This window comes from Batrachochytrium dendrobatidis (assembly GCF_000203795.2).
Source record: "Batrachochytrium dendrobatidis JAM81 unplaced genomic scaffold BATDEscaffold_1, whole genome shotgun sequence".
Lineage (NCBI taxonomy): Eukaryota > Fungi > Chytridiomycota > Chytridiomycetes > Rhizophydiales > Batrachochytrium > Batrachochytrium dendrobatidis.
The window spans coordinates 1-26,386 of record NW_006281099.1 but is presented as its reverse complement, the minus strand read 5'-3'; the positions used below and the strand labels follow the sequence as shown (position 1 = coordinate 26,386).

Here is a 26,386-nt window from a genome sequence, read left to right as displayed (position 1 = left end):
ATGATATACGCATGTACAGAGTTGTTCAATAATGAGTATAACTGAAACGTTGATCCCATGATTGATATGATTACGAGTCCGATCAACAAGTGTCCACATTGGCGATTGATCTGTTATCGACCATTTGCCATGGTATTGACAATCAAAATGTATGCTTACAATGATACAATATTGGATCAGTTTGAACTGTGTCTTGTTGATTTGGTTGTATACTTGACATTGAACAATATCATAATATCGACTTGATTGGCAACTGAAATCATGCAATGGTTGATGATTGTATCAGTTGATATGTATTGTATATGTTGTTGTCATGATCCAGTACATGCAGTGGAGTATGTTGAAATGCATTGATTATGAGATTGGATGATCAATTGAATGATACGATCGAATACCGCTGATCACTTTGTTGGTGACCAGTATCACATGTGGTCAATATCAATATGTTGCACAACAGTCATTCAAACAGGTTGGAGCATGCCACATTGTAGCAATGCAATCAACTTGGTACAACACATGCCAACATACATGCAGTGTATTGTATTGTACACTAGTAGTGATGATGCAACCAACGACATGCATGGTTGTAATATTATACGTGAAATTACATATTGATGTCCATGATTATGATTATGATAATATACAGCATTAAAATGATGGGTTAACAACAATGTGATGGAACTGGATGCGTAATATCAAAATCATGCTCAGAATACGTGATATAACAACAACTTGCAGTCGTATTGACATAAATGGACCACCAAATAACAGTGTTGGTGTGTAATAAACAGTTGCATTACTGACATGTGTCATGATTGTTGTTGAACTAGATTGCGATCGTATCCGTGATTCAGAATACAACAGAAACGACAAACGCTGATTCAAGACTATTTCAGTTTAAATCATAGTTTGTGAGCATCATATCACTGACACTGTTTATAATAATTCATAATGTATATTGAATCAACAGTCAATGTCCAGTACAAAACTACAACCAATATTCAACATTGTTTATTCCAAACCAACAGTCAATCACTGCAAGATAGTGTTCAACTCTACATGAATGCGATTGTATACCATTTTGGTTTCAGTTGTAAATTTGAGCCATTTCGATTTGTTCAAACTTTGTTTCTAATCTGTGCGATTTGTTGCGGATTCACTACAAAGGTGAGTAAATCTGATATTTCTACTCGAGATACTGGAGTGTCTTGATTGAATTCACTTTAACAAAACAGTCAATACTATGCTGTTTTGGTAGATCACATCAATTGACATACTCTTGGATACTCGTGGCTAGTTTACTGTGTTGTATTTGTTAGACATTGATTGTGATCTAGTTGGATGTCACGGATAGCAACAATCGACATGACAGTGGACACTAGTGGACATGTACACTGCAATATGACTGTCAGCAACCATCACCATCAGTGTGTATCATGTGTTTAAAAGTTTGATTTGTATTGTATTGGTGGTGTTGTTTTGCATATATCAGTAGATTGTGTGCTGATTTGAATGACATTATCATCCATTGTGGTTCATGTATACGATGACAATCTGACCTGTTGACACGGCCAGTTTGTTGAACGACCTGCCAATCTCCAATTCAATTATAGTACAACATCACTCATTCGGTGTAGCGGCGACAGCTTACCGAGTCTGATGTTGATCATGTTGTGACACAATCAGCAGTGTTTGATGTATACAGTCTACATTGACCTAAAATGACTGTGCAGTCATACCAATGGAAAAGTCATGGTTTTGAAATACTGCAATAACAGGTTGTTTGATGCTGTTGTGTCCGAGTATTTCAAATACATGACCAATTGAACAATCAGTCATGTATTTGGTACACAATGACAGTATATGTTGTAGTAATGGATTGTATATGTGATGATAATTATCCATAATCAAGGTGACAATCTGACACTATCTGATCACTGGATACATGACCACAATTGGAGAGATCATTCCAGAATATTACCGAGGTTGATCATACACCAACAGTGATGCTTGTATATTGATTCACCCTACAGGGTGTTTTCGGCTTTGCTCACCCTGCATGGTGCTTTGGCTTTTTCTGATCATTCATTTGAAAATTGCTGATTGTCACCCTTGAAGCTGCCGTCGTTATAAAACGGCAGTCATGTACCAGATTCACGACACTCATCACACTACTTGATACAATGTTGATTACTCTAGAATGCATTCTACTTGCGTTGCAAGCGGTTTCTGCAGTTCGAGTTTCATTACACTCACCAATTGGAACTACCAGTCAATCAAGCAATAGGCTATCAAAACGATCACCTGTTCAATTGGGTAGTGACATTGGCCAATGTTTCACAATGAAAGTCAATGTTAATGGAGTCGGTGTATGTATCATTTCATTTATTGTAGTTTGATATCAGTTTGTACTACGTTTAATCAATCTCACACTTGTTTAAAATAGTTGAGTTTACGAGTCGATTCAGATATCTCTGATATAATCATACCACTTCCCAGTTCAAGCAACGATGTAGGTTTGACTCCAGAAAGTATTTCAAATGGACAACCCATTACTATAAAGTACAAATACAGTGATTATTATGGAGTTATTCCCACAGTCGCTGTGACGATTCCAGGTACCAGGATAACTGACACAAGTTTACCAATACTAGCAGTTAAAAAACTATCGGCAGATTCAGTTGGTATTGGTGGAACACTCAAGCAAGGAATATTTGGGTTTGGCTATACCTCGTTGTCAAATCATCATTCAAAAACCACTGCGATGGATATTTTGTACAACAATGATGTCATTCCTAATAACGAGGTTAGTCTTCAACTATGTCCGTATGATATGACTTCAGAAAGCTTCATCAATATAGGAAACACGGACGTAGCTGCAAAATGCGGAACGAATGGAAAAAGTATTGCATGGGTAGAGTCACCATCAGACGATCGTCATACTGTCAACATCAAGAGTGTACTAGTCAATGACAAACAAGTGGATCTACCCGAGGAATTCCAAAAAAGGATGGAAAATGGACGTATTTTGTACTCTACTGTGGAAACATGTTTTTTATATATGAGTTTCCCTGAAACAATCGTGAAAGCGTTGGTTGATGCTATTGCTGATAGTGATGCGATCACTGTCAAATATAATGTGTATAGAATCGATTTCCTCAACAGACAAGATTTTAATGACATATTTTGGAGACACCATCTAATGCCCGAAGCCATTATGTTTATCAAGTGGAACAAGCTGCCGACGCTTACAATTACAATGTTTGCTGAAACCCCCGTAACTGATGAAAATCGCGATTCCATTGTAACAATCAAACTGGGTCCTAGAGACTATATACAGAAAGTCGATTTTAAAAATTGTAAATATTTGACAATTGTATGCAATGTGTGTTGTTTGATTAATCTGACTGATATACATGTTGAATTATAGTGGTGTTTGCTGTAAAAGCTGATTCAAATGATCATGCAGTTCTTGGTGCATCATTTATGAGCCGCCTTGGATTGACATTTGATCGACAAAATGCACGCATTGGGTTTGGTCCTGGATGTGGATGTGAAGTCTTGACTGATGGATATCCTATTATTTCGGACCATTATCGAGTGCTCTGGTCACCATCACAGTAAGTTGTTTGATATTGATGTGTGGATGTGTCAATTGATATACTGATCATGAATTTGATGCATACTATTAGATTGCCTGAACAACCAAGTACTTCAGGTTCAAGTGGCACATTTATTCGCAGAAGGAAACCAACAACTACAACTGATCAAGTAGTTGTGCCTGAAAACACTCACCACACTGTCAAAAGTCACACAACGACTCACGATAAACTTGACTGAATACAATTCATTATAGACAAACTGCTACTATACGTATTTTTAATGTGGTGTATTCATGTTTGATTGTGTGATATGTTCAAGCCGTGCATGTATTGGATTGGTCCAGTGTGTATCGTAGTTGTTTGATACACGATGGTCACGCATACTATTGCATTGGTAATACATGGTATGGATTGAATACACATCATGATCGCATATCTCGATCACGATCCAATTGACACAAACAGTCGAGTCGCGTAGTTTGGGTTCAGCTTGACACATTTGTATTGTCAATCTCGGACAGAACATCAAAAGTGAATCAAGATCAACTGAAACAACCAACAGACTGGATCCAGTATGTGCAGTCGAACTGGGTTGTATATATTGACTACAGTAAACAACTCGAGTGTCACTTTACTGGTTGTGGTTATGAGTATATGCCAGTGTTTGATGTATACATCGTTACAATAATGTGCCAGCAACAATGTGATGGAACTGGATGCGTAATAGCAAAACCATGTCCAGAATACGTGATATAACGACAACTTGCAGCCATATTGATGTAAATGGACCACTAAATAACAGTGTCATGCATATGCAAACAACAGTTGCATTACTGACATGTGCCATGATTGCTGTTGAACTAAATCGTGATCGTATCTGTGATTCAGAATACAACAAATGTGTACAGAGTTGTATTGACAACATTGACAGTCAAACACGATACATGAATGTGGGTTCAAACTTGGTGATCGTATAATGTATGACTACTAAAAGTGCACAAAGTGTAGATTCAACACTATAGTCTGATTGTGTGGCATATGATGGTTGTTGTATATCGAACACGCAATGCAGTCAATGTGTAGTAACCATTGTATATTGCAATTCAGAACAGCCATTGCATGTTGAATAACAAAGGGATTCATTTCACACGAATACAGTTGTAAAAAGGAGCGTTTGCGGCTACACAACACTCATGAAGGGTGTGCTTTTCAAAATGCCTGATCAAAGGGTCGTAAAAGCATAGTTCAATTGGCGCGAAATCAAATCGATCAATATGATATTATGGATAGGGAGCAGCATACTGTCTAATTTAATAGTAAACCACTACAAGCAATCAAGTAACCCTGTATAACTGGTTAACCTAAAAGGGTTAGGGTTGGTTTGCTATACAAAAATACAAATACGATCAAATATGTCCAGTTTCATAATCGATACCAGTTTTAACACTACTTTTGTATTAATTGTTTAAACTCATTGACCAATCTGATGAAATTGGTTCATATTCTATTTGTATTGACTGCAGCAGCAACCGTTAATGCAATACTGATACCGACTGGTAACGATCGTTCACCACAAGCATCAGGCACTTTCAGTCGAGTATCTGACCCGACTAATGAGCCTACTCCAGAAATTCCCGACGAAGACTGGCAAGACATAATGGATATAATTAATTCAAGCACTTCCAACCAAGATCAGCAACAATCGATAGATGTAGTTGATCCAAGTACTTCCAAATTAGCTCAAGAACGACCAATCGATGAACTAGGTCCAAGCATTTCCGAACAGGATTGGAAAGCCATAATTGATAACCCCGATCCAGGCATTCCGGAAGACTGGAAAGACTTGATTGATACAGTCAATTCAAATATTGATAATCAAGACCAGCAACAACCAATTGATGTAGCTGGTTCGAGCACTTCCAAACGAGGTCGAAAACGGCCAGCTGATATAGCTGGTCCAAACGTTTCCAAACGAATCCGGCAGCAACCGATTGATGTAGCTGGTCCGAGCACTTCCAGACAAGACCAACAACAACCAATGGACCAAGGCGAGTCTGCTAATACTGTTACAGATCAAGTGATTGTATTAAGCGAAAGATATCAAAGAACCTTTAATCGTATAAAGAAAAGACTTTTAGCGTCTAAAGAAATACGAGAGAAAAAACACAAAGAATATCGTGATTATGCAGCCCTTAGATTCGAACAATGGTCAGCGTTAGAAAGGGGGGAAGAGATATCTGGATCAAGATACGATCCAAAAGTTGAAAAGCAATTGAAAGAAGAGTATGTAGCAACAGGCAAAAAAGTAAACAGTATCAAACAGGAGTTGAAAGCGTTTATGAAAAGGCGTGGTTTAGAATTTGAAGAGCCGGATTTGGATTGATGATTTTGAATAAATTTAAGCTTTCTGATATGTTGGTGTTTGTCGAGTATTGTGAATGGGTCAACAACCATACCATTGATTGTGTATTGTGTTGGATATTACATCAACAGTTACTGGATTGTTGATTGATACATTGACACGGTTTATTACATATACATTAATGACTTGATAACAATCAGTGTTGATTGTAACTATCAGTCAGACTTGCAATCACTTGTCAGTTGCATGATATCACCAACTGATCATGTCATGTATTGTACAACAAACGTAGCAATACACTTGTTCAAAGTCGAATGTAGATTGCGTCATTAACCGGTTTGATATTGGTCAATTAGTGTTGTGTTGTCAGTTTGTAATGTAATATATGTGATGTGGTATTGGTAGTGTCGTATTGACGTCAAATGGTTCACTTTGATATTCATCCTGCAATGGCTGTTCTGAATTGCAACATACAATGATTACTATACATTGACTGTATTGCATGTTTGATATACAACAACCATCATATGCCACACAATCAGACTATAGTGTTGAATCTACACTTTGTGCACTTTTAGTAGTCATACATTGTACGATCACCAAGTTTGAACCCATATTCATGTATTGTGTTTGACTGTCAATATTGTCAATACAACTCTGTACACACATTTGTTGTTCATCACCATCCAACCCAATCTCACCATTTCAATCAATCTTGGTCAATGTTGATGATTTACACGCTAATTCATTATCCAATCTTGTCTGAGATTATTATTGGCTTTAATCACGTTTGGTTTATACAACTGCCATGAGTTGTACTACCATTATCATTGTGTATCTGAACACCAAATATTCCAATACATCAATAATACCACAGTGTAAACAGTAATACAGTTGATCAGTATTGTGGCAAGACTTTTCATTCAAGTTTGTATTTGGAAATACTCGATGGTTTAATCACCACACACTATTTGTAATGCGATTGTCATTGATCTCATTCCAGTCCAGTCCATTTGATTTATGATGATGTTTAGTAATCCATTACCATGTGTTGTAGTAAACTAACTTGTTTATTGAACCAAATCTACAACAATCACATTCAGAATATTAATTTACAGTATTTCCAAATGCATGTTTGATAACAATCCAATTTTGTTACAACAAACTGATCAAAACAATACTAAAATGGAACAATTCGTTTGTGTGTTTTACAACAATCCAAACATAAACAATTCTTGGCAATTGTTGGACATTCGCATGAATAAAATTGTCAAATCAAAATTCAACTTTACTAATTTTATCAAACATGGATTGTGTTGATAGCATCAGAAAGTTGATTCAACACCTGGAAGATTTGAAACTGTTAACAACGGATGATCAACTATACAAGGCTGATGAAATATGGGACAGACTGCTTGACTTGATACAGGAATTGTACAATCGTAGTTACAGTAAGTTTAATAGACATTGTATTATTGATGCATTCAAACTGTTGCTGACTTTGTGTTGGTTTGAAATGGCAGAGTCTACAGATGTATTGCAGCGCTTACAGAATATTGGACTGCAAGATATCACAGCCAAATATTTGGAGTATAATCGACCCAGTTTACAGGTATTCATATATTGTAACAATAATGGATTGTTCATGACTAAACTAATCAACATGTGTTGTGTAGATCAAAGTAATGGAGTTTACTACAGTATTTGCGAGTATGATGTACAGTTATGATCGGCTCAAACCATCTCAACGACTAAACAACCAAATTGTACAACTCATGCAATCACCAAACCGTCAAGTCAAATTGATGGCAAGTCATGATTGATATTAATCAAATGATTGCCATTCAACTCATCTAGTGTCAATATCCATATAGGCGATAAACGCATGTACAGAGGTGTACAGTTATAGACACTGGAGTCAAGAGGATCAATTTGACATCAAGCCAATGGTCGAGATTATTGTTCATGAGTCTGATCAACAAGTGCTCAGATTGGCGATTGACCTGTTCTCGAAAGTTTGCCATAGTATTGACGATGAAAATGTATGTTTACAATGATACAATATTGGATCAGTTTGGACAGTGTCATGTCATGTTGATTTGATTGTATACTTGACATTGAACAATATCATTAGTTTGGCATCGTGTTGTCAAGACTTATTTCACGACTGGAATCATCCAATGGTTCAGTTGCTGTTGGTTTTATCAAAAATCTTCAAATCATATTTTGGAATATTTATCCTCATGACCGAGTAAAAGCAGTGAAATGTGGCATCATTCCAGCACTGGTCAATACGCTCAGGTATGTGGTGTTATGCATGAATGTGTGTCCAGTCATCACAATTGGTAAATTTGACATGGTTGGATTGACATGACATGAATACAGGAGTGTCGATCAAGAAGTGGTTGATCAAAGTATTGATACTATTCAGAGTTTTTTCAACTATGAATATTGTGAAGTGATTTCAGCCGAGTTGATAAGGCTGGATTTGATTCAAACACTGAACGACTTGTGTGTCAGATACAGCGACAACTTTGAACTAAAACCACGCATGATCTGGATAGCTGGAACAGCTGCATCCAAAATGCGCAATTTTCCTGTATCGCTTGTACGATCGTTGGTTTTTGAGCAATTGACGATATCGGTGTGTGATGTCGATATGAATGGCTTTTTTCGCCTGTTTGATCATGTCAACAGCATGATTCAGAAATCTACAAACAAGGCCGAGATGATCAAGGTGTTTCAAGAATATGGAATTGTAAAGCAACTCAACACTATTTTTTCACGTAGAGATATACGTTTGCATGGTCCTGCTGCTGGTATTGTAAACCTACTCAAAACACTTGTTGATTTTGCCGATAATCATCCCGACAGTTCAATACGTACCGAGTTGGATCAAGGCAGGATATTTGAAAATCTAATGGCTGTTGCAAAATCGAATACTACTGATCACAGAAACAAAAGGATTGCTGGCCAGATCATTGAAACGTGTTTCCAGTATCGGGTTCATGTTGCTAGTTCGGATATTTGGCCATACAACGACAATGCCGAAATTGATATGAGTTTTGGAATGGCTGGATATACACATGGATAGGCACGCACACTTGTCGAGATGCAGTATATCCAGTATCTGCAATCTATACTCTGCAAACCCATGTGGTGGATCGATATCACAAACCAGCATATTGTGGAGCAATGGAGGGCTGACTCACTCGATCGGAATATATCACCATCAACATTTAATCTTGCATTGGAACAACTTGGGGTTTTTGTCAAGCAGCTTGTTTGTAATGGCAGTGATGGATTGGGCACAATTGTCCCAGGACCTGTTGAACTGACGTATATACTGGACAATGGCATACCTGACAATGTATACACGCGATTGATGACAAATGTATCGGATATTGAACATGGATCAAATCACAACACTGGTCAAATGGTGCACAATCTGATTGATGCATCAATGTACAGTGTTGTATATGGACAAACGATGATTGCACCACTGAGTATACGACTCAAATACACCACAATGGTACCATGCGATATATTGTTATCGACTCAGCTTGTTTCAAATGTGCCCATCATTGAAGGTGATTCCGAGTTTATATCATCCAAGTTCCAATGGCTTCCGAGTGAATTCCGTGTCGAACAGGATGGCAGTGTGACCATCAACTCATACATCAACAATCTGAATCCGATATGACATCGAGACATGTACAAATGCATTGCCAAAATATTCAAATGTTTTGTCCCAATGTTTGAAAGTCTGTTCAAAACGATGGATCCAATGTTCAAGTATATTGATATTCACAATGGCACAAAGGGATATAAACCATCAAGCCAGTCAGACCATGATGATATGGAATCAGACACTCGAGTCATTCGTCCTGTGTATGTACCAACACTTTCGGAACATTTTGAACCCAATTATAAATCAGCAAAACCAGTATCACTGCGTGGTCGTAATCTACAAGTCATTGTCAAACTCACCAACATTCAACTGACACCATCCAAACCTAAATACGACGAGGGAAACTGGCACAATGAAGGTCCAATTAACGAATCGATTGTTGCAACTGGACTGTATTACTATGACGTGGAAAATATCACCACACCCAAACTCGATTTCCGCGTGGCTGTTGATCGGTTTGAATATCAAGGAGCATCTGATATGTATTGGAAAGATGTGTATGACATTGATCAAGAATCACCACGCAGTCAGTATATAGGATCGCTTGAAGTACCAAATGGTCGATGTGTAGTTTATCCCAATCGATACCAACACAAAGAACAATCATTTGAACTTGCAGATCCAACTCAACCAGGACACTGCAAGATTCTGACATTTTTTGTAGTGAATCCAGCCTGTCGGATTGTTTCGACTGCGCATGTGGCTCCACAACAACCACAATGGTGCAACTCGAGTCTTGACAAGGCACACATACTGCCTGAACTGTGGAATGATGCCACGCAGTATATTCAAGGTGTTCAATCACCAACTGAAGCCAAACACTATCGAGATGAATTGACAAGTGACCGAACTCGAATCATAAAAGCATACAACAAATACAGATATATGAGCGGAAGTATAGTGATTGGTGATTGATTGTGAGGTTGTGATTTTACAACAATCAGCTGCAATGGTTTGATATGAACATGATGACTCGGACTCTATTCAGTCGGATCAACTCGACTACAATTGGTCGTGTATATTATGATTAACACGAACAATTGTAGTTGAACTCGAATACAGATTGACTGTTGAATCACAATGCGTGATATCAGCAACATGATGTGCTATATAGTGGAATGTATACGCTAACCTGAGATGTGTCATGTAGTGTGTATTCGATCAATATGGGTATTATCAATCAACAAGTCATACGATGTTTGTGTTCGAGTGATGGAATGGAATACAATGTAATGAGTGCACCAATCCAGAATACGAGTCAACCATGACATATGATCATAATGTGTGGTTGATACAACTATATAGTGACAATCGATATTGATATAATAACACACAACATGCAATGCCAACACAACAGTTGCAAGTCATTGATCATCAATGTGACATTGTGGTTGCAACATGAATTGCATTGTATTGATTCAGTTGATTGATTGAATTACTGGACAATATGCAGTGATGATTGATCATGTCGAGTTGAATGCAGAGCATCATTAAACCACATGTTTGAATCATGACAACCACAACACATATTGATGACCATCCAACAACTGAATATCAACTCAGTTGTTAGATGGTCTTGTTTAAACATGCATTTGTTCATATTTCAGCTCACTGACCCTTTTTAGGGTGGATAAGGGTGGAATACACAATCAACCATATAATACTCGAATGCATAGCCATGCAGTGGTTCAACCAATATTGCGGTTGTTATATAAATGGATATCCCTTCAAAGTTGGATATTGATGTCAAATCACCATTAACCCTGATAATAAAGCCAATCCCTTAGGAAGGTCATCCAATATGCTTTTAATATTATCCATCCAATAGCCGATATAAATACAATCCAGCCTTGCTTGTTGAATACCAATAATTACAACTTGTTTGACCAATACAATGAAACTCGCAGTCACATTATTGGCATCAATCTTGTTTGCTTGCTCGGTTACTACAGCCAAACCAGTCAATCCCAGGAAAACTACAAGTGCAACTACAAGTGCTGAAGCTAGTACTTCAACCGTCATTCCCAGTGCAACTAAAAGTACTAAATCTAAGCATCATGTACTTTCTTATAAAGGATCTACATTTTCAGTTAATCTTGGTAAACTCTCAAAGGATGATGTGAAGTTGATCAAAGAATATCTAGAAAAGGATCAAAAACGTGAAGAGGTAAAGAAAGCTCGTGACTCGGCCAAATCTGAAGAGCTCAATCAAAAAGAATTGGTAGAACTCCTGCGTGAAGAGAATTACGAGCTGTCACTAAAATATCCGAACACGGATGATCCAGAGTATCAAGAAAAAAGTGAAATAATTAATCAGAAGCTTAATGAAGAGAACGAAAAATTATTCAGCCTTCAACAAAAGCGTTTGAAACTCGATGGCAATCTTTATTACGCTGATGATCTGGTGCTTGATTCAGCCAGAAAAAAACTTGCAGAGCGCCTGTTTCAAAATGGTCCGAGTACAACATCACTTTATTCTCAAATCGGATTTATGAAATCAAATCCCAGTTTTGTTAAAAATATCTATCAATCTCTTATTCTCCGACTAAACAAACAGTCAAGATTCAAGAAAGCCTTTACTAGTGGAACCCAGAACAAATCAAAACATCATAAAAGTCCATCATCATCAAGCAAAACGTCTACAGATCAACCCACTCAAACATCCAGTACACAAAGAGCTTCCAGATCCCGTTCTCGTTCTCATTCTCGTTCACGAAAAACTTCCAGATCTTGTTCTCGTTCACGGAAAGCTTGTTCCAAAATGAAAAATAACCTTGGATCAGGCTGGAATCAACTTGAAAATGAAGATTCAGATTCAGATTGATTTGATTGCTAATCTGAACTGGTTTCGACTGACTCGATTGCATTTTTATTTGAATAAAATACGATACGATACAATTACCATTTGATATTGGATTTGCATGCATTGTATATGATTATTGTACACAATCTTGGTTGGTATCATATCATATTGTACATTGACACTTGTATTTCCAATACAATACGATACAATACAGTTGATTGTATATTGCATAGTTGTACACATTGATGATGTTGACATGCATGTGTGTATTGTGTCGATATGATATTACTTGTCATGTCGTATTGACACATGCAATACCAATAGCAACATACATGTAATGTAGTGTATTGTAGTATACACTAGTAGTGATGATTCGACCAACGACATGCATGGTTTTAATATTATACGTGAAACCACATATTGATGTCCATGATTATGATTATGATAATATACAGCATTAAAATGATGGGTTAACAACAATGTGATGGAACTGGATGCGCAATATCAAAACCATGTTTAGAATACGTGATATAACAACAACTTGCAGTCGTATCCATGTAAATGGACCACCAAATAACAGTGTCATGTCATGGTTGATAATACAGTTGCATTACTGACATGTGCCATGATTGCTGTTGAACTAGACTGCGATCGTATCTGTGACTCGGAATACAACAAATGTGTGTACAGAGTTGTATTGACAACATTGACAGTCAAACACAATACATGAATGTGGGTTCAAACTTGGTGATCGTATAATGTATGACTACTAAGAGTGCACAAAGTGTAGATTCAACACTATAGTATGATTGTGTATCATATGATAGTCGTTGTATATCAAACATGCAATACAGTCAATGTATAGTAATCATTGCATATTGCAATTCAGAACAGCCATTGCAGGATGAATATCAAAGTGAACCATTTGACGTCAATACGACACTACCAATACCACATCACATATATTACATTACAAACTGACAAAACAACACTAATTGACCAATATCAAACCGGTTAATGACGCAATCTACATTCGACTTTGAACAAGTGTATTGCTACGTTTGTTGTACAATACATGACATGATCAGTTGGTGATATCATGCAACTGACAAGTGATTGCAAGTATGACTGATAATTACATGTACAATCAACACTGGTTGTTATCAAGTCATTGATGTATATGTAATAAACCGTGTCAATATATCAATCAACAATCCAGTAACTGTTGATGTAATATCCAACACAATACACAATCAATGGTATGGTTGTTGACCCATTCACAATACTCGACAAACACCAACATATCAGAAAGCTTAAATTTATTCAAAATCATCAATCCAAATCCGGCTCTTCAAATTCTAAACCACGCCTTTTCATAAACGCTTTCAACTCTTGTCTGACAACGTATATTTTTTTTCCTGCCGTTAAATACTCTTGCTTCAATTGCTTTTCAACTTTTGGATCGTATCTTGATCCAGATATCTCTTCCCCCCTTGCTAACGCTGACCATTGTTCGAATCTAAGGGCTGCATAATCACGATATTCTTTGTGTTTTTTCTCTCGTACTACTTTAGATGCTAAAAGTCTTTTCTTTATACGATTAAAGGTTCTTTGATATCTTTCGCTTAATCCAATCACTTGATCTGTAACAGTATTAGCAGACTCGCCTTGGTCCATTGGTTGTTGTTGGTCTTGTCTGGAAGTGCTCGGACCAGCTACATCAATCGGTTGCTGCCGGATTCGTTTGGAAACGTTTGGACCAGCTATATCAGCTGGCCGTTTTCGACCTCGTTTGGAAGTGCTCGAACCAGCTACATCAATTGGTTGCTGCTGGTCTTGATTATCAATATTTGAATTGACTGTATCAATCAAGTCTTTCCAGTCTTCCGGAATGCCTGGATCGGGGTTATCAATTATGGCTTTCCAATCCTGTTCGGAAATGCTTGGACCTAGTTCATCGATTGGTCGTTCTTGAGCTAATTTGGAAGTACTTGGATCAACTACATCTATCGATTGTTGCTGATCTTGGTTGGAAGTGCTTGAATTAATTATATCCATTATGTCTTGCCAGTCTTCGTCGGGAATTTCTGGAGTAGGCTCATTAGTCGGGTCAGATACTCGACTGAAAGTGCCTGATGCTTGTGGTGAACGATCGTTACCAGTCGGTATCAGTATTGCATTAACGGTTGCTGCTGCAGTCAATACAAATAGAATATGAACCAATTTCATCAGATTGGTCAATGAGTTTAAACAATTAATACAAAAGTAGTGTTGAAACTGGTGTCGATTATAAAACTGGACATATTTGATCGTATTTGTATTTTTGTATAGCAAACCAACCCTAACCCTTTTAGGTTAACCAGTTATACAGGGTTACTTGATTGCTTGTAGTGGTTTACTATTAAATTAGACAGTATGCTGCTCCCTATCCACAATATCATATTGATAAATTTGATGATCGTGTCGATTGAATTATGCTTCCGTGACCCTTTTATCAGGCATTTTGAAAAGCACACCCTTCATGAGTGTTGTGTAGCCGCAAACGTTCCTTTTTACAACCATATTCATATGAAATGAATCCCTTTATTCATTCTGCAGTGATTGTGTTATGCATTGCAATATGCAATGGTTACATATTCGGTTGACTGGTACTACACATTGACTGCATTGCGTGTTTGATATACAACAACCATCATATGACACACAATCAGACTATAATGTTGAATCTACACTTTGTGCACATGTGGCATGACCATGCATTATACAATCACCAAACTCATCCATTGCAGTCCACATGTTTGGCTCAACTGCTTTGATGGTGTCAATCAAATCATAGTTTTAAATACCAGTTGAAATCATCAACCAAATGCGGATCAAGTAATCAACTCGAGACCGGTTATAAAAGCTAAAAAACCAGTGAAAGAGTCCAAGAACAAGAACAAGACAATAGTGCAATGACCATTATCAGCTCGAATGATTTCATGTCGCATCAGACCATTGAAAATGCAGGTCTAAATGCGGTTTTATCCAGATCTGTACCGAGTTTCATTAAACAACCATGACAACTCTGATTGGTATGGTAAATATCCAATATCAACTTTCATTCAAATGTCTAAAACACACCAAAAAATACAAAAATCTGACAAGTTTAAAAACACTTGCAATATTCCATCCATGACAAAACCAGTCCAATTTAAAAAATGGTTTGAAACTTGCATATTTCACTCGACCAAATAAAAGGTTTACATGTGTTGATTGAAATAAATTTAAACAATAGTGTACAAGATAGTTATGCAAACATTGTATTCATTCAAATATAGCCTGGTGATGCAATCAATGATGTGTTTGACAACATTTACAACCCATTTCAATTCATGGTAACACTCCAAGAATTGATTGTTGCTCCTTTCATCTGTGTAGCAAGATCTGAATTGAATACAAAACCGACAGAAAACAGCTCCGTCTTGGTTGTCACTGTAAACTTTTTGACAATTGCTTCGGATCCAGAAGCACCATTTGTAAGTATCCTACCATTCGGACCAACCGTGCTCAAAAGCGACTCCACACTTCCATCCGCATCTGTGACATACAGTCCTAAAAAGTCGTTATAAAGTTGTGATTCAAGTTTGGCATCAATTTCAACAGTGATTTTGGATCCAACTGGTGCAGTATAGTATGATCGGATTTCAGTCTCTATTTCAGGACTGTATTGTATTCCATCGCCAACAACCCATTTACCATTGACCGAGTTCCATCCCTGTGACTTTTTGGTAAATGGCGAGTTGTATATTCCAACCGATTTACTGGTACCATTAAACTTCCATTTGATACCACGCTCAAGCTTAACACGATCTTCTTGTTTTGGAGTGCGACTGATATGCTTATGTGTTTTGAGAACCTGTTTGCCGTTGTTTTGGCCAATGATACTGACCCGAGTATTACCAAGATCGTTGATCACAGATGTCAGTTTGAACGAGTGTTGACTTTTTATGTCGCTTTTAAACTTGGCAACTGAAAGTGATTTGCCAGTGTCATCGATAACTGACAGTTGATTGATTCCTTGAACTTCTATATCAATGGTCACGTCACTGCTAGTGGTGTCATAATCGATGGACTCGCAAACAAAATGAAGATTGTTCAGTCCAGTTTTGGCACCCAATGTTTTGAGCTGATTGGCAATACGGTCAAATTGAGAATCTCCAATGGATCCAGGCACTATATCCGTCAAACGGGGGCGTATAATATAGTCGGATACGGCACCAATATCTTCAACCAGTTGACCTTTTTGTTTTCCATTACGTATCATCTGTCGAACTCCGATTGAAACAGTGTTGGTGTAACTCTGGCCAGTTGTTTTGTCGGTCAGTTCTTTAGCGTACGGCATTGGCTTAAAATCGACGCGATTGAACAAAAGCAAGGTTGGATTAAGCGGGAATACGTCGGCACCACCACCTCCAGTTGTTCCATCTTCGCCAAGAACATAGCCAGTTTCGGACGACTGAATAGACGTTGAAAACAGATCGCATGCAGAGTAACATACAGCATCAGTGAATGCACCAACAGGCTTGAGATAGGCTTGACCATACATGTTTGCTTGATTAAACGAGTTTCTGTCATGATCAATAGAATACTTGCTACCAGGTGGGGTCTTGTACCATGCTGGACCAGAAGTGTCAAAAAAGTACGTGCCGTTAACCAGAGTGTTGTATGCGACAGAACTCATCAAGTATCTCATTGGCATCGGTTGAAAATCAGGTTTGAAAAGTTGTGGAATGGCATTGGCAAAATCACCACTACCGCCTGGATTTGCACGAAGATCAAATATAACAGCATTGGTGTCTTTGAGTACAGTACTGAGAAGTTTGTGGATTTCACGAACGGCCTCGATATCCACTCTTGCACCAGTTTTAAGGTCTTTTGGTATAAAATCATCCAATCTAATAATACCAAGATTCTTGGATTCGGGTTTCCAGATTGCCCAGCTGATAGTCGACACGCCGGCGTTTTGGTACTCAAGAGTATGGTTTTGTGATGGCTGTTCAAGTAAAACCTGATCAATTTTTTGCTTTTTATGATGGTACTCGGATATCATCAATGGAGTTCTGATTTCTTCCCAAGTCTCAAACTGACGTTTGGCTCCGGTATCAGATGCATCAGTGTCAATTATACTGTTCGTGTCGGCAGGCTGAGGTGTTCCAGGTAGAGTTTTTCCAGAAATTTTGGCATACAATTGACTAGTCATACTCCAGCATGATGGATCAAAAACAACAACCCACGGAGCTTCAATGTCGTACACTTTTCCAGTATCTTTTGATTTGAACTGATATTTGATCGTATCAGTTTCTGGCAAAGGAGTAAAGGCACCAAAGCGAAACGTCATGTAACCAAGAGCACCATGCTGACCACCATAATCATTGGCACCACCCGTTTTATCCTGGTTCAAGTTCCGATAGTCAACAAACGGCATACCATCAACAAGTAGTAATTCGTCGCCAGCTTTGATCTGGTCATAGTCCTTTCCAAAAAAAGCACGCAGACTTTTATTGTCTACGTGTTTTTCAAAGACGACGGTTGGTTTCTTGACCATATCTGCATCGCCCTCGATAAATCTGAAATAAAGACCAGTCGTGGCCACGAAACAAGCATATGGTCCAGACGGTGCAAAATGACTATGATGGTCACGCATGCGAGTAAACGCATTCAAGAGTTCAATCTGCATCTCAGTATCGGTAAGATTGGATGCATCCAGTTTTGCACGCAGTTTCTTGATGATCGGGAAGGGATCGGCACGCTCACCATAGTGTTTGATTTTAGATTCATAGTTGGTCCACAATTTCAAACCATTTTCAACATTGGTCAGCACGACGTTTCGTTGCTCATCAGTGTATGGCATAAAAACAAATCTGCCAGCATCACGGTGTTCTTTGATAAAGGCCCATCTAGGCATGGATTCTATAATGTATGCCAATTAGTACAGTTTTGAACGATTGCACAATTCAAACATTGATAAACCCAACATAAAATAGACTGATCAACAGATTTGCATACCAGATTTATTTCCTTGAGCATTGACAACGAACGCAGCAGAAGCAATGGCTAGTAGTGAAAATTTCATCGTGGCTGCAGTATACTATCGAACTGTATTTGGCAAGCGTATCAATACTATACGGATTGAGTTGTTGATTTGTAGCAGTTTGATGATGTTTGATAGTGACTGACGACTCATTTTTATACCTTGATGGTCTTGACTGGCAATACTAATGCTTGGTATTTTTGCATTTATATGCTTTGCTCTTACTAAAATGCTTGATGTCAAGCAAGATTAACTGAATCGAGGTATATATTCAGGGTAGATAAAGCAACGAATTTGTAGATTAGCCAATTTATCCATTGCCACACATGCCATGTTAATTGTATTTTACTATCCAACACAACATCCAACTCAAACTACTGTAAATCCAGTTCAATCAATATGATGATTAATGGTGTATTGACATTTGTCAATTATGCCAGTCCATATATCAAATATACAGAACATATTGGCTTGTCAATAGATAATCACTTGTCGGCTGCAGCATTGCCAATATTTATGCTCATTTAATTTAGGGTCTAACACGTGGTGATTGCATAAACCCATTTAATGAACATGCCAATTATTACAATTGTCCGGCTTGCATGCTAATCAATTGCTTGTATACCACTATGGCTGTGTATGTTATATGTCAGCTATGTCGAATAATTGAACGTAACAAAATGTGCTGTATTCATCCATACACTATCCAATCATCATAATTTGTTTTTTAGTAAATGGTTGTCAAGTATCTTGCTCAATTCTGCTGTTTGGTTTGTATTTTTTGAACTGGTTACTCGGCCAGATATGTTATTTTGGGTTGCGAGTGCCAACCCTATGAGTTCTGTTTGGTCAGGGTTATCATGCAATTGATTTGCTGTTTGTGAGCAATGTGTTTGGATGGCAATAATGGTGTTTAAAACAGCCATTGTATAACATGTATTGACTCGAAAGCAAAATGGATCCACAAACTGTCTGGCATGTATTAGGTTTCCTTTGCGCAATATGTTGAATAGTTTGATTCTGATTCCCGGTTGTTTCAAATTGGCAAGTATAAGGCAGCCAATGCTCAGATCATAACTAGGCACCAGCATGAATCCAAGTGTCGAATACAGTTTAAAAGACCCCATTTTAAATGATTATGCAGCATCAAGATCTACACTATGCATGGCTTGATCAGCTACCCTTAAACCTGAATAACTATTGTATTTTTGATTGCATTACCAATGTCGTGGACACCATACTCTTGAACCATGTCAACATTCATGAATAATCATAGATGCTGTATAACACTGGATTACTATCGACTGAAACAACTTTTATACTCTGTTGTTGTACACGTTGCTTATTGATATATTGCACATGCTGATCTACCAAGTGATTAGTTCAATCCAGTATACTGACGACAAATGGAATCCAATACAAGATGGTGAGTATTGACAAATGTAATATTTGACAGTATAACCGAGCCTTTGTGCTTGAACGAGACAAACCACAATATAATCAATAATAATACCAACCAAGATTGACAGATTAGACTAGTGTATAAAACAGTGTTGGCTGGATTGAATTGTTGGTTTATTTGTTGATTTACAGTTGTTTTTTGAATGGATTTATTTAAAATAAACTCGGGTATTGAGACATGAAATGATCTCGTGTGAACAGGCTGTAATCGTACAAGCATATACTGTTGGTGTTACAAGTTTATTGGTCAACTGTTGTATGGCAGTCCCAGTGATGGTGTCAAAACAGTGCCTGTTACCAATGGTACGCTACCAGCACAAACTCGACTGATCCAACAGCCATGTATACACATTGCTTGTCAGTTACATCGAGTGTTTGTTCAAATAGGTCGATTCAAATGGGTTGCATATAACCGACTAATTCAGCATTCATCCATTGTCAAACAACCATAATGCACAATACCACCAAGTGTGCAATTATACCTGCACCGATCAGTCGTTGCACAGTATGCATCAGTCAATGTCAAACATATGTGTGTTTTCAACTAAATTGCAGTCCATGACACATCCACACGATCCAACATGACAAATCATGTATCATGAGTCCAAGATTGATCAAAAACCTGATCATGGTAAACACAGCATGTTGTTGCATATCAGAGTCGATATATCGAGTGACAGTTGCACACTGGCTGATGGTGCACAGCGTATCAATCACAATACATGCACGGTATTGCATTGCAGTCATTGGATGACAGTCATTTGCAATGTGATACCGATCGACATACATCAGCATGGTGTGATGTGACCATAATCATAGTGGAATGTGTTGGAGTTGACATTGTGAGTTGACAATCGATACACCATGCACATGACTGGAACATATATATTCGAGTGTGGTTTGGTTGGTGTCAGGTTGATCATGTAATCACATCGGTGCAACGAGTGAACAAACTGATGGTGATCTAAACCCATCTCAACAACAAAGAGTTGACAATCAGGGATTTGCATGCATTCAATATGTGTAACACACCGAATGATCAGTCATGCCAGCACATAGTAGTTGATTGGTGCAATATGATCAAACCATTAGTATAATACACTGTTGTTTGACAATACACGATGCTTATTGAATGAACGACATTGGATACATGACACATGACAATTAAACCACCATGCAATACACGCTGCATTACAACATATACTGGATGAGACTGTGATGGTTCACTCAACTCCAGCAATGTAACGAATCTGGTCCATGAGTTTGTTGCCAAACATCATAATCTTGAAAAACTACACCATGCTTGGATCTTGGTAATCATTGTCATGAGCGATTGTAGAAATAATCAAAACATTTCTTGAATCCGGGATATGAATATAGGTTTGGCTCATCATCAGTAGTCATTTCTCCAGACATACCATGCTCTGCAAAGTACTCTGCAAGTGCCGATCGTAATCCAACATCTTTTTTGTACCTATTCGAATGTCTTTCAAAAAGTCGCTCCAACTGTTCTTTGAGTTGTTCAAGAATGCCATTCTGTTTAATAAACTCGGATTCAAGCTCGGCGATTCCTGACCCATTACCATCATCCATTACAGAGTCCAGTCTTTCCTTGAGCTCACCCACCAATGTTTCTTGACATGCAATGTTAGACTCTTTCTTGTTGATATATTTTGTTACTTTTTCTAGTTTATGTGTATTTTTTGCAAGTAGTTTGACCAGCATTATTCCATCAAAATCAAGTGGATGGCAATACTTTCCATACCCGTCATATGGGATAGGATATTCCGAATAGTCAGGTTCACTGACTGCATTTGCAGTGGGAATAACTGTTCAAATACTAGATTCAGTACTTGTAGTCGAGCTGGGGATGACTGGACTAGCAATAGTGACCGAGCAGACAGCCAGGACTGATGCAAATACGACAACTGCGGGCTTCATTATACTGGTTTGGTCAAACAAGTTGTATATGGTTGTTATTCAGCAAGTAGGGTTTGGATCGTATTTATACCTGCTACTGAACGGATAGTATTAAAAGCATGTTCCTTGAGTGCCGTCCTAAGGAATTTGTGTTGTTGTCAGAGTTGATGTTGGTTTATTGCTATCAATACCAAAGTAATGAAAAGGAGGATCCCTTTATATCGTGTGCAATCTTGATTAGCTACTGCTTGACTGTGCATTCAAATACCATGATTAATCGATTGTGTAGCTTTGCACTGGTTTTCAGTCTAGCCCTAACTAATAAGCCACAATAAGCCACAATACGATCAAGTACAGACCAAGTATGACGATGGAATGTCGGTCATTCATGTATTGGATGGTCAACATATTTACAGGCATCATTGCTTGTTGTTCATGTCATGTCCAATATTGACTGTGTAGTTTAGAGTTTACAATGTTTGCGAGTATGGTATACAGTGATGATCGGTTCAAAATATCACATTGACTAAACAACCAGCTTGCACAATGCATGTAATCATCAGTCCGTCAAGTCATGATCGATATTGATCAAATGATTGACATTCAACTCACCTGGTGTCGATATGCATATACACGATATACGCATGTACAGAGTTGTTCAATAATGAGTATAACTGAAACGTTGATCCCATGATTGATATGATTACGAGTCCGATCAACAAGTGTCCACATTGGCGATTGATCTGTTATCGACCATTTGCCATGGTATTGACAATCAAAATGTATGTTTACAATGATACAATATTGGATCAGTTTGGACAGTGTCATGTTGATTTGGTTGTATACTTGACATTGAACAATATCATAATATCGACTTGATTGACAACTAAAATCATGCAATGGTTGGTGATTGTATCAGTTGACATGTATTGTATATGTTGTTGTCATGATCCAGTACATGCAGTGGAGTATGTTGAAATGCATTGATTATGAGATTGGATGATCAATTGAATGATACGATCGAATACCGCTGATCACTTTGTTGGTGACCAGTATCACATGTGGTCAATATCAATATGTTGCACAACAGTCATTCAAACAGGTTGGAGCATGCCACATTGTAGCAATGCAATCAACTTGGTACAACACATGCCAACATACATGCAGTGTATTGTATTGTACACTAGTAGTGATGATGCAACCAACGACATGCATGGTTGTAATATTATACGTGAAATTACATATTGATGTCCATGATTATGGTTATGGGGACATACAGCATTACAATGATGGGTCAACAACAATGTGATGGAACTGGATGGGTAATATCAAAACCATGCTCAGAATACGTGATATAACAACAACTTGCAGTCATATTGATGTAAATGGACCACTAAATAACAGTGTTGGTGTGTAATAAACAGTTGCATTACTGACATGTGTCATGATTGTTGTTGAACTAGATTGCGATCGTATCCGTGATTCAGAATACAACAAATGTGTGTACAGAGTTGTATTGACAATATCGACAGTCAAACACAATACATGAATATGGGTTCAAACTTGGTGATTGTGTGTCGTGTGATGATTGTTGTATATCAAACATGCAGTCAATGTGTAGCATCAACCAACCGAACATGCAACCATTGTATATTGCAATGCAGAATACAGTCATTGCATGATGAATATCAAAGTGATTCATTTTACTTGAATATGGTAGTAAAACAAAGCGTTTGCGGCTACACAACACTCATGAAGGGTGTGCTTTTCAAAATGCCTGATCAAAGGGTCGTAAAAGCATAATTAAATCGACATGATCATCAAATTGATCAATATGGCATTGTGGATAGGGAGCATCATACTGTGGTTTGATAGTAACCCACTACAAGCAACCAAGTAACCCTGTATAACTGGTTAACCTATAAGGGTTAGGGTTGGTTTGCTATACAAAACATACAAATACAATCAAATATGTCCAGTTTTATAATCGACACCAGTTTCAACACTACTTTTGTATTAATTGTTTAAACCCATTGATTGGTTTGATGAAATTGGTTGATATTTTATTTGTGCTGAGTGTGGTAGCAACCGCTAATGCAATACTGATACCGACTGATAACAATGGCTCACCACAAGCATCAGGCACTTCGAGTCAAGTATCTGGTCCAACCAATGAACCTAATCCAGAAATTCCCAGCCAAGACTGGCAAGAAGTAATGGATTCAGTTAATTTAAGCATTTTCGATCAAGACTGGGAATACCTATTTGATCCGATTGATCCAAGCACTTCTGATCAAGATTGGCAAAACATAGTGGATGAAATCAGTTCAAGTACTTCCAGCCAAGTATCTGATTCAACTGATAAACATGATTCAAATATTCTCAAAGACCAACAACAATCAATTGATCAACCCAATCAAAGCACTCCCAAACGAGGTCGAAAACGGCCGATTGATGAACACGGTTCAAGCACTTCCAAACAAGACCAACAACAATCGATGGATCAACCCGGTCCGAGTGCTTCCAAACAAAGTCGGAAACAATCAACTAATGAACCCGGTCTCGTATTTCCCGACAAATACTGGCAACGCTTAATAGATGAAATCAATTCAGGCACTTTTGAAAGCTGGCAAGAACTGTTTGATATAGCTAGTCCAAGTACTCCCAACCAAAACAAACAACAACCAATGGATCAATCCAATCCAAGTACTTACGGTCAAGACCAACAGCAATATTCAACGGATACAATTGATTCAAGCATTCTTGACGAAAACTGGAGAGATCTATTTGATATAACTGATTCAAGCATTTCCAATCAAGTTTCTGACCCAACTAATGAGCCTAATCCAGGTATTTCCTATCAAACCCAGCAACATCCAGTGGATGCAATTGGTTTAAGCATTTCCAACGAAGACTGGCAAGAAATAATTGATGCAGCCAGTTCAACTACTTCCAATCAAAACCAGCAACAGTCAATGGATCAGCCCAATCCAAGTACTTCCAATCAAAACCAACACCAACCAACAGATGAAAACGAGTCAGATAATGCTGTTTCAGATCAAGTGACTGGATTAAACGAACAGAGTCAGAGAACCTTTAATCGTATAAAGCAAAAGCTTGAGTTGTCTAAAATAATACGAAAGAAAAAATACAAAGAATATTGTGATTATGCAGCCCTTAAATTCGAACAATGGTCAGCGCTAGAAAGAGGAGAAGAAATATCAGGGTCAGAGTACAATCAAAACACTGAAGAGAAATTGAAACAAGAGTATGTAGCGACAAGGATAAAAGTATACAGTATCAGACGAAGCTTGAAAAAGTTTATGAAAAGGCGTGGTTTAGAATTTCAAGAGCCAGACTCGGATTCAGATTGATGATTTGTCGATGATTTTGGTTTTAAATAAATTTAAACTTTCTGGTGTGTTGGTATTTGTCAAGTATTGTGAATGGGTCAACAACCATATCATTGATTGTATACTGTGTTTGGTATTACATCAACAGTTACTGGATTGTTGATTGATACATTGGTATGGTTTGTTTCATATACACCAACTGATCATGTCGTGTATTGTACAACAAACGGAGCAATACACTTGTTCAAAGTCTGTCACAAGCAAAATGTGTTTGTCATGTCACTGTCAATGTTGGAAATCACAACAGACAATGTTTGATTGAAGGATTTAACACCCCATTACAAAACATCATTGCCTTTTATCAAGAATATACTAAAACTAACCAATACGTTAATGTCTTGCAAGATATTGTGTTTGACTACAATCACATCCAGCATTGTGCAGTTGGTGATATTGCTGAATCAAGATATGAAAGTGATCCATCAAGTGGTTCAATTAAAACAAACACTGCAAACCATTCAATCAATGTTGGGAATTGTGTTGGAATACTGAATGGACAAAACTTTGAGTAAAATACAAGTCAATATACAGTAATGCTGTGTATACTATGTATACTGTGGTCAGTGGAAATCATTACTCGTATCCAATTTCAGATGATGATCAAATAATTCAGACTTGCAAGTATTATGAATTTGAACACATCCAAATTGCTGAAACGTTTGTTACTGAATCTAGAAACCCAGATCCAACAATGACAAATAAGCAGCGTCAGAACAGAAATCAATTGAATGCATTATCAACAATTAGTGAACATGAAAACAACAAAACATATGACATATGACAGGACATTTCAAACAACTTGTTTTCTAGAGCAACTATAAATGCCATTCATTGACTCGATCAAAAACTACAACAATTACTTGCAATGCATCCAAATTTGACATCCATATTTGACATCCATATCCAGTTCAACAACAGGGAGCGTCAAACAAGTGGTATCATGATTACTATTCACAAAACAAGCAAATCGGACAACAGCGCTGTTGCAACTATTATGCTTCAAACTCGGAATCAGAAACGATGCAACTGAAAAAAGTACAGAAAGACTATTTTATTGCATG

General features: G+C 37.7%; 9 protein-coding genes across 9 annotated transcripts; 6 read left to right on the top strand and 3 right to left on the bottom strand.

Moving 5' to 3' along the window:
• Positions 1 to 2,183: 2,183 nt before the first annotated feature.
• On the top strand, positions 2,184 to 3,840 carry BATDEDRAFT_21133 (uncharacterized protein; the record flags this gene model as incomplete). Its single annotated transcript, XM_006675143.1, has 4 exons — positions 2,184 to 2,369; positions 2,447 to 3,359; positions 3,431 to 3,620; positions 3,693 to 3,840. The coding sequence occupies 4 exons, from the start codon at positions 2,184 to 2,186 to the stop codon at positions 3,838 to 3,840; spliced, it is 1,437 nt and encodes a 478-aa protein (XP_006675206.1).
• Positions 3,841 to 5,088: 1,248 nt separating this feature from the next.
• BATDEDRAFT_85643 (uncharacterized protein) lies at positions 5,089 to 5,985 on the top strand (the record flags this gene model as incomplete). Its single annotated transcript, XM_006676140.1, has 1 exon — positions 5,089 to 5,985. One exon carries the CDS (start codon positions 5,089 to 5,091, stop codon positions 5,983 to 5,985), a length of 897 nt encoding a protein of 298 aa, XP_006676203.1.
• Positions 5,986 to 7,270: 1,285 nt separating this feature from the next.
• BATDEDRAFT_21132 (uncharacterized protein) lies at positions 7,271 to 9,058 on the top strand (the record flags this gene model as incomplete). Its single annotated transcript, XM_006675142.1, has 6 exons — positions 7,271 to 7,415; positions 7,488 to 7,576; positions 7,641 to 7,730; positions 7,839 to 8,006; positions 8,099 to 8,265; positions 8,350 to 9,058. 6 exons carry the CDS (start codon positions 7,271 to 7,273, stop codon positions 9,056 to 9,058), a joined length of 1,368 nt encoding a protein of 455 aa, XP_006675205.1.
• A 1,000-nt stretch (positions 9,059 to 10,058) lies between these two features.
• On the top strand, positions 10,059 to 10,607 carry BATDEDRAFT_31002 (uncharacterized protein; the record flags this gene model as incomplete). Its single annotated transcript, XM_006675582.1, is given in 2 exon segments — positions 10,059 to 10,540; positions 10,560 to 10,607. Coding segments are annotated over 2 exon segments (406 nt in total), but the record flags the coding sequence as incomplete, so codon positions are not given.
• A 942-nt stretch (positions 10,608 to 11,549) lies between these two features.
• BATDEDRAFT_21130 (uncharacterized protein) lies at positions 11,550 to 12,479 on the top strand (the record flags this gene model as incomplete). Its single annotated transcript, XM_006675141.1, has 1 exon — positions 11,550 to 12,479. One exon carries the CDS (start codon positions 11,550 to 11,552, stop codon positions 12,477 to 12,479), a length of 930 nt encoding a protein of 309 aa, XP_006675204.1.
• A 1,311-nt stretch (positions 12,480 to 13,790) lies between these two features.
• On the bottom strand, positions 13,791 to 14,687 carry BATDEDRAFT_85650 (uncharacterized protein; the record flags this gene model as incomplete). Its single annotated transcript, XM_006675844.1, has 1 exon — positions 13,791 to 14,687. One exon carries the CDS (start codon positions 14,685 to 14,687, stop codon positions 13,791 to 13,793), a length of 897 nt encoding a protein of 298 aa, XP_006675907.1.
• A 1,138-nt stretch (positions 14,688 to 15,825) lies between these two features.
• BATDEDRAFT_85649 (uncharacterized protein) lies at positions 15,826 to 18,573 on the bottom strand (the record flags this gene model as incomplete). The annotated part of the gene is made up of 2 exons (XM_006675843.1): positions 15,826 to 18,410; positions 18,507 to 18,573. 2 exons carry the CDS (start codon positions 18,571 to 18,573, stop codon positions 15,826 to 15,828), a joined length of 2,652 nt encoding a protein of 883 aa, XP_006675906.1.
• A 2,742-nt stretch (positions 18,574 to 21,315) lies between these two features.
• Positions 21,316 to 22,604, bottom strand: BATDEDRAFT_85648 (uncharacterized protein; the record flags this gene model as incomplete). The annotated part of the gene is made up of 3 exons (XM_006675842.1): positions 21,316 to 21,821; positions 22,004 to 22,050; positions 22,525 to 22,604. The coding sequence occupies 3 exons, from the start codon at positions 22,602 to 22,604 to the stop codon at positions 21,316 to 21,318; spliced, it is 633 nt and encodes a 210-aa protein (XP_006675905.1).
• Positions 22,605 to 23,957: 1,353 nt separating this feature from the next.
• Positions 23,958 to 25,286, top strand: BATDEDRAFT_85647 (uncharacterized protein; the record flags this gene model as incomplete). Its single annotated transcript, XM_006676139.1, has 1 exon — positions 23,958 to 25,286. One exon carries the CDS (start codon positions 23,958 to 23,960, stop codon positions 25,284 to 25,286), a length of 1,329 nt encoding a protein of 442 aa, XP_006676202.1.
• Positions 25,287 to 26,386: the final 1,100 nt, after the last annotated feature.